Raw genomic sequence first — 7,357 nt, 5'->3', positions numbered from 1 at the left:
CCGAAATGAGTAAATCGATGGCAAGGATGTGATGGTGTTTATTTTTTGCTGGTGGACAGGATGCGTCTGAATGTGAGGTTAATGCGAGGCAGGAGGACTTTCTTTCGAACGGGAAGGCTGTGATACCAGAAAGAGTTGGTGGGCGAGTTCACGAGGAGCAGGCTTCCGTGGGCCAGCACCAGCTTGACGGGCTCCACGCGCCGACCGCTCCGTTTCCCTCGGGCGTCCCCGTGGCGGAAAATGAAATCTCGTGCGGCGCCGAGCGAGACCGAGGCTATGGGGGACAGAGGGTCTAGCTCCCTCTCGTCATCGCGATGCTCGCCCATGTGATCCTGGCCATCTTTGTACCTAGACAAGATTGCAGTCAGAATCTTATCAAATCCATCGTGTTCGTGTTATATTTCCTACCTGTTGATCAGGACAAAATTGAACGTGTGTCCTGTTATTTTGGCGACAGAATCCCGAATATATTCCAGGGTGGGTGTCCATGGGCAGGCTAAACGTGTCACTCCAGAATAAGTGTATGTTAATCCTGTATCTCCATATGTTGCCTGTTTCCTGGGTATGTCATACACCTTTCCAAACACCTGCACCTTTGCTTCTTCCCCTGGAATATAAAGCTAGTCTCACTCCACCACTCGTCTACCTCCTGTCAGACCTTTAAAATAATAAACATGACTGGCACCTGTTGAGTAGATCACCTCCTCCTCCAGCTTTTGGAAAAGGTGGTCAGCTTCCTCCTTGGTGAAGAGCAAAGCATAGTCACAGTCAAGACTTTCTGACTCTATTTTCTGCCAGGGAACAGGATCAGAAAATTCCTCGTCCTCAGCATCCACCAACTGTTCGTCCCCTTTACCTTCCCCCCTTTTCAACTTCTTCGATCGACTTATTTCGGGGTCATCAGTGCACGGGCATTCATGCACAAACTTCTCCATTGAACATTTGAAAAAGATTTACATCTGTAGACACAAACAAGATGTGACATTAAAAAAAACAAGATTGTTCTTGGTTTGGCTATACAAACACAGTGCAGCTCAGCTTCTAACTATCAGACATCATGGCCATGTTGTTGTTGTTGTTGTACAAATGCAAGCGGGCTCCCGGGCTCTTTGGATAAGGGCAAAGTAATTTAAAAAATATCATTAGTTTTATGGCATCATAATACTGTTGAAACTATTACTTTGGCACTTTTCTGCATTGCTCATTTCCTAAAAAGAAGACGAAGTACTGGTGTTGTGCTTATCTGAAAATCAAATATTGAGGCTGTTCATGTTTCATTTTAGATGTCATTCAGTCTGTTCCCGTTCACATAAAAGATTAACAGCTTGTTTTCAGTTATTTATTTTTTAAAATGTTGCTCCCATACTTTTACATTTTGTTCCCATACTGTGTGTGTAACGTTAAGCAAACCATGCTACGTACCGAAAAGTGATGTGGTTTTGCCGTTATAACCGTCCTCCCGAGGACAACCATATGAAGTGGCCCGCGATGAAAACAAGTTCAAGACGGCTAAAAAAAAAAAAAAAAAGCCCCCAACAACACTAACAGCCACAAGACAACGTAACGTTTCCCAACCTAAGTGTTGCGAAAACCCCAGTGGCTCTTGAACGCCTCGCAGCTCATTATCATATTGTTTCGTGACGTCAGTGTTGGCGCGAGATCGTGAAAGCTGTTCGGAGTTTTCACGCGCTTTCCACATTGCTGCTTTTAAGAATTCACGTTCGGGCAACAACATGATCGGGCAGAAGACTATTCATTCATTTTTCTTACCGCTTTCCAAAAAGAGGTCTTGCAAAGACTTCAACGAGCAGGATGCTAAGGACTCGGTGAGCGTATATATATATATATATATATATATATATTTTTTTTTACAAACTAATGTTTGGAGCACGCTGTTAGCCATTCCCGGTGACCATTTTTTAAAATTATTATTATTTTTTTTTTACTGAGTTATTTGCAGCCAAATAGCACGCGTTTGAATTTGCTGACCGTTTCCTGCACAGCAGCGACAATAGAGCTGCATTCAAAAGCAGCACAGAATGTTCATGACACAACGTCAACAACATGTTACTGGCGGTGCGCCGCGGGCAGCTTTGGGCGGTACTTTCCTTCGCAGTTCACCCCTCACCTGCTTTGCGTTTTGCACAATTCTCTCCAACCATGCAGAGGAAGCGCAAGTCCTCGGAGGTTGAGGCGGAGCCCTCCGGCTCCCGCTCGGCTCCTCTGTCTCAGGAGCAGCTGGACCTGATCGCCCGCAACAAGAAGGCGGCGTTGGAGAGGCTCTCTTCCGGTCGGACTCCTACCGGTTTTGGGGAGAGCTGGCAAAAGGCACTGGCTGCTGAGTTTGGGAAACCTTATTTCAAACAGGTGAGTAGGCCATACACCACTGAGCACGCTTTCTGGAACAGTGGTTGTCAAATTGGGGTCCACGAGCTGATTTTTTTTCTTCTTTGGGTGGGTGGGTGCACTAAATAATAATCATAAAAAATGTGCATACATACACATGTAGGTATGTGTAATATTTCAAAGTCTAATTGTTTTGACATTTTCGAATTTTGAGGGGGTGCTTGGGAAAAAAATCTCTCCGGACACAAAAATCTTAAAAGTAGTTAATGCATCACTCTCGCAGTTTAACGACGCAAAGCCCTTTCACCCTCCCCAGTTGATGCAGTTTGTCAACAAAGAGCGGAAACATCACACTGTGTACCCGCCCGCCGACCATGTCTTCACCTGGACGCAGATGTGTGAAGTCCGCCATGTGCGTCCTATTGAGCCACCTGCCCAGTACCTCTTCTGCTAATCACACATGGTCATGATCACGATAATAATAATGACGACATTCACATTTGCCACGAAGTTAACCATTGCAAACACTTTTTTGTTTTGTTTTGTTCAGATCTCATCATGATGTCACTGTAAACTTTCCTCTGTTCTCTACCTCCAGGTTAAAGTGGTGATCCTCGGTCAGGACCCGTATCATGGTCCAAACCAAGCCCACGGATTGTGTTTCAGCGTCAAAAGTCCTGTGCCTCCCCCTCCCAGGTCATCTCAATTTGAAAGTATTCTGTGAACCTTTTTGTCCGTTGTTTTTCGTGTGCGCGCGTGTGTATTAAACCTGGCACCACTATGAGACACGAGTTTTCCATCCATTTCCAGTTTGGAGAACATGTACAAAGAGCTGGCGACTGACATTGAAGGCTTCCAGCACCCTAGGCATGGAGATCTAAGCGGCTGGGCCAAACAAGGTTTGCTTGTCGAATTGTAGTTGGGCTGAACGTGTCTCACGACATAACTGACGTGTTAGCTACTACCCACAGGTGTGTTGTTGCTCAATGCCGTGTTGACGGTGCGTGCGCACCAGGCCAACTCGCACAAAGACAAGGGCTGGGAAACGTTCACCGACGCCGTTGTGCAGTGGCTCAGCGACAATCTGGAGGGCCTGGTGTTCGTTCTGTGGGGGGCGTACGCTCAGAAGAAGGGGGCCACCATTAACAGGGTGAGTGCACACCGCTGCTGTGAATACTCCACCGCTCGGGAAAGAAATTCTAATGATATTCCTGGGATTGCTAGAAACGACACCACGTCCTGCAGGCGGTGCATCCGTCTCCCCTGTCGGCTCACCGTGGATTCTTTGGCTGCAAACATTTCTCAAAGGCCAACGAGCTTCTGAAGAAAACCGGGAAGTCACCTGTTGACTGGAAGGCACTTTAAATTGTTACACTTGTCTGCTTTTTTTTCGCACCATGTTGAGTAACTACACACACAGACTCCTATAAGCATGTCTACAGTTTCAAAGTTATCTTTCGATAACATCTTTACACTAGGAACTCTCTCAACGTTTGTGGGAAGTTCATGTATCGCCTTTCTTTTTTTTTTATACATTTCTGTTGTACTTGGAGTTTTAGTGTTGCATGTTTGTACAATGTGGCCTTTTTTTTTTTTTATAATACAAAAATGTTACTACCTCTCACATTTATTCACCTGTCTGGCTCAATCGTTATACTAAAAAGTTGAAGATATTTTTTTTTTTTTTTATGGAATAAAGACTCATGACAAGCACGTGTGGTTTGTCACTGAGGCATATGTTTCGGGCAAACGAACAGCCAATGATGTTAAAACATTTGAGGTGCACACAGGTCGTGTAAGGATGAACGTTGTACTACTGAATCTACAGGTTTTTCTTTAGAGCCTCTATGGAAACGGAAAAGGCCAAATGAGGCAGAAGAGCCTACAATTTCAAAGACAACATCGCAGTCCTACTTAAAATCCAGATTTATCGCTAGAAGTGATCGTCTCGCACGAAACCCACTCGAATATGCGGTCACACGCTTGCTAATGAGGCCCTCAAGATGGCCAATAAAAGTACTGAATATCTTGCTTCAATTTCTAACATTCTATCTTTGTGAAGCAGGTTTTGAGTAATGATGGCGGCCAAAATAAAATTACGGATTAATATTTCGGGTGTCACAGTCTCCCATTACCCCAAAATGGGACCAGCGTGTTGAGGAGAAACAAACCAGGGCTCCCACAGCTACGAGTTGTATGTAGTAATTTGTTTTTATTTGTTTCCCAACCGGTCGATTAAAGTATTGCTTTATGTAATACAGGTCCGAGGAAAAAAAAGGAAAAAAAGTCGTAATTACAAATTGTTCTAAATAATTTCTACATGAAAAACGAAAACCAACGCGCCGTGGGTGAACTCTTCTGGTCGCATATGATGACGTAAGGACGCCACTGGTGACGCACGACGTCGACCGGAAGAGTTTGCAGAAGTTCCACCCCAGCGAAGTTCGCGCCGTATCTATTGTTTAATTAACTTAAAATTCGCGTGACAGAAGACGGGACAATGCCCGTGCAAAGTGTGCCGCTTCGGGATGCGTCGATTCAATATCGTTTACTTTCTCAGTATCTATTTCTTCTGAAGAAATATCCAATTCTGACTAAATCTGTAACAAGGACTTTTTACACACTCTTTTATTCTTACTTTAGAGTTCGTGTCCACTGCGGGCCACCAGAAGACTTTGAAGGAGGCACAGCAGCTTGGGAAAAAAAATATAATTCTAACATGCTAACCTTGGCTCGCATGGTCCTACGGTGAGGCAGGTGATGGAGGCCATGAAATCAAATCCAGAAATTCTAAACTTGAAACTTCACAAAGGCCTTTTAATGAGTAGTTACGGTCTCTAAAATTAGGTTATTGTTTATTAGTTTGGGGTATAAGTTGGTATAGCAACAACCAGTGCAACATTTAATTCTACAGATACGGATAGTCTTTTGAATCTGTTTTTCAGGCAAACGGGTTGGATGACTTTATCAAGAAGATTAGAGGAAGCTACTGGACTGCTTTGAAGATCAACTGGAAAGTTTGGACACCTTTCCAGTTCGTAAACGTCAACTTTGTGCCTGTTGAGGTACGTAATTCAACTAGCATTTTGCCAACAGTCACACCCTCTCCGCTTTGTGCCAAATCTTTGATGTGTTTTTCAGTTCCGAGTGCTATTTGCCAACATGATCGCCTTATTTTGGTATGCTTACCTTGCAACGGTGAGAAAATGAAACGTCCCAAGATTTCAAGCGAGGAAAATAATCTGGAGTAAATTGATATGATTGCGAGTGCCAGCAAACGTTGAGTTCTACTGCCAGCTGTCCAGCGGTGGACTGATGTGGAAAAATACTTCACACTTTTAACACTGTGATTTAATTTTGGATACTTGACTGGTTTTGCACAGGTTTAAAATGTAACAGAGATCTGCCAAATGGGAATGAAAGCGTGAGATGTATGACTACTGTGGATCATAATGTATTTGTCAAAAATACATTTAAAACAAAAATAAACCTGGAGAGTATCAGAAAATGCTGTGAAGGTCATGCCACTTCTCTCTACCACGGACTGTAGTATTGATGTGGTTCAAATTGGATGAATCCTATTCATTGCATAGTCAATGTGAACACTTTAACTAACCTCTGGAGTATACACATAGGCAGCCTGGAATCCCCCAGCGATGAAAGCTCTGGCAATGAATATCAGCACTGTCATGGGCGCTCTGTAACAAAATGGGAAGCCGTGCTTGCCTGTATGACAATAACACAATCTGATTTAAACTAGATATTGCAGACATGGCAGGTTTCTCCTTTTACCTCCCCACACAACCATAGAGCGGAATGATGCACAGAGAGAAGACAAGGAAACACAAGGCCATGGTCTTCCTCCTTCCTAAGCGATCGATCGCCCACAAAGTCACCAACAGTCCTGTGGAACATGAACCCATAACCTCCATAAGTTTATGCAACATAGGCAAGTTACAATAACTATAGAAAATATAGTCAACTTTTAATACCATTATATTTCAAACTGTGATCTGGTAAAAGAATAATCTCGAAAAATGAATATTTTAAATATTCTATTCATTTTATTTTTTTACCTGGGAATTCTGATAAAGTTGTCCACAACAGGTCTTTGTAGTCACCAAATATTTACACTCCAGGCTGCATCTGAGGTCCATCTTATTACCTTTGGGCAGCCGTGGCCCAATGGTTAAGATCATCGCCTGCCACCGTGGGGGACCTAGGTTCAAAAACCCCGACTGGATCATCCGCCAACATCCCCCGGACTCACGGCTGTGGTGTCCTTGAGCAAGACACTGATACCCCGGGCGCTTCAGCTGCCCCCCTGCTCCAGTGTGTTCCACTAACATGTGTATGTGTTCACTGTGATGGTTTAAATGCAGAGAACAAATTTTGTGTGCATGTTCATGACAATAAAAGATGATTCTTCTTCCTTTGGACACTAGAGGGAAATAAAGAACAACAAATCTATTGGATCAGCTCATTTTAGTGTCTTGTGTTTTATTATACTAAAATGAACAAACCTAGATCTGACAGTGATTTTATGAGTGGATGATTCATTTCTAGTGTTGTCCACTCTCATCACACAGGTGACAGCTCTTTTTTTTTTTTTTTTAAATAATTTTTTTGGCACTGAAGGGAATATAGAATACTTTATATTCTAATATGTAATTCTATATGTAATATAGAGTTTCATGGGATAACTAGTTTGGAAGGTAAGCAAGGATGTGTATTGAGTAGAGATAGGGGATAGGAGTATATTGCAGGAAGGCCCCCCCCATCGGGGGGTATTTGGAGACACGTCAAGGAAGAAAGGAACTGCGGGGAGCCACTATAAACATTGAATGCAGGCGACACCTGGAGGCGGCGTCTGGAGCCAGATCAGATAGTCATCATTCTACCGAACAACGATGACGTCAGATTACGGACCAATCAGACGACAGCGATTCCATACTGGCCCGTTTTGAAACATTGTATAAGTCTGGTGTAGAATCAGATAGTTTTAGTTCGA

General features: G+C 43.5%; 2 protein-coding genes across 17 annotated transcripts; one reads left to right on the top strand and one right to left on the bottom strand.

Annotated features, from left to right (window-relative positions):
• Positions 1-20: 20 nt before the first annotated feature.
• LOC133475471 (DNA oxidative demethylase ALKBH2-like) lies at positions 21-6,262 on the bottom strand. Of its 3 annotated transcripts, XM_061768366.1 has the most exons (5): positions 6,139-6,262; positions 5,963-6,044; positions 686-959; positions 409-607; positions 21-348 (listed from the first exon to the last, which is right to left on the bottom strand). In XM_061768366.1, exons 3-5 carry the CDS (start codon positions 933-935, stop codon positions 39-41), a joined length of 759 nt encoding a protein of 252 aa, XP_061624350.1. In that variant the 5' UTR covers positions 936-959; positions 5,963-6,044; positions 6,139-6,262; the 3' UTR covers positions 21-38. The 3 variants fall into 3 exon arrangements, with proteins under 3 accessions (XP_061624350.1, XP_061624348.1, XP_061624349.1); XM_061768364.1 differs by lacking the exons at positions 5,963-6,044; positions 6,139-6,262 and adding an exon at positions 2,129-2,269; XM_061768365.1 differs by lacking the exons at positions 5,963-6,044; positions 6,139-6,262 and adding an exon at positions 1,423-1,560.
• Positions 1,632-6,829, top strand: unga (uracil DNA glycosylase a). 14 transcript variants are annotated; one of them, XM_061768348.1, is made up of 10 exons: positions 1,632-1,826; positions 2,167-2,367; positions 2,663-2,758; positions 2,945-3,042; positions 3,157-3,245; positions 3,318-3,496; positions 3,571-3,702; positions 5,292-5,411; positions 6,157-6,295; positions 6,454-6,829. In XM_061768348.1, exons 1-10 carry the CDS (start codon positions 1,734-1,736, stop codon positions 6,537-6,539), a joined length of 1,233 nt encoding a protein of 410 aa, XP_061624332.1. In that variant the 5' UTR covers positions 1,632-1,733; the 3' UTR covers positions 6,540-6,829. The 14 variants fall into 14 exon arrangements, with proteins under 14 accessions (XP_061624332.1, XP_061624344.1, XP_061624334.1 ...); XM_061768347.1 differs by lacking the exon at positions 1,632-1,826 and having other exon boundaries at positions 2,004-2,367; XM_061768349.1 differs by lacking the exon at positions 1,632-1,826 and having other exon boundaries at positions 2,009-2,367; positions 6,486-6,829.
• Positions 6,830-7,357: the final 528 nt, after the last annotated feature.

The sequence above is a fragment of the Phyllopteryx taeniolatus genome, chromosome 3 (assembly GCF_024500385.1).
Source record: "Phyllopteryx taeniolatus isolate TA_2022b chromosome 3, UOR_Ptae_1.2, whole genome shotgun sequence".
Lineage (NCBI taxonomy): Eukaryota > Metazoa > Chordata > Actinopteri > Syngnathiformes > Syngnathidae > Phyllopteryx > Phyllopteryx taeniolatus.
Note: the sequence above shows the minus strand (reverse complement) of the source record. Positions and strands in the feature narration are given on the sequence as shown.

What these genes read in the sequence shown, in the direction of transcription:
- LOC133475471 (XM_061768366.1), bottom strand. Translation starts at nt 935, where the DNA reads ATGGAGAAGTTTGTGCATGAATGCCCGTGCACTGATGACCCCGAAATA. An exon ending in GGAGGTGATCTACTCAACAG is followed by an intron (nt 608 to 685) that starts GTGCCAGTCATG and finishes TTTATATTCCAG; the next exon opens with GGGAAGAAGCAAAGGTGCAG. An exon ending in AATTTTGTCCTGATCAACAG is followed by an intron (nt 349 to 408) that starts GTAGGAAATATA and finishes AATCTTGTCTAG; the next exon opens with GTACAAAGATGGCCAGGATC.
- unga (XM_061768347.1), top strand. Translation starts at nt 2,065, where the DNA reads ATGTTACTGGCGGTGCGCCGCGGGCAGCTTTGGGCGGTACTTTCCTTC. An exon ending in AGGGGGCCACCATTAACAGG is followed by an intron (nt 3,497 to 3,570) that starts GTGAGTGCACAC and finishes TGGGATTGCTAG; the next exon opens with AAACGACACCACGTCCTGCA. An exon ending in TCAACTTTGTGCCTGTTGAG is followed by an intron (nt 5,412 to 6,156) that starts GTACGTAATTCA and finishes ACACAACCATAG; the next exon opens with AGCGGAATGATGCACAGAGA.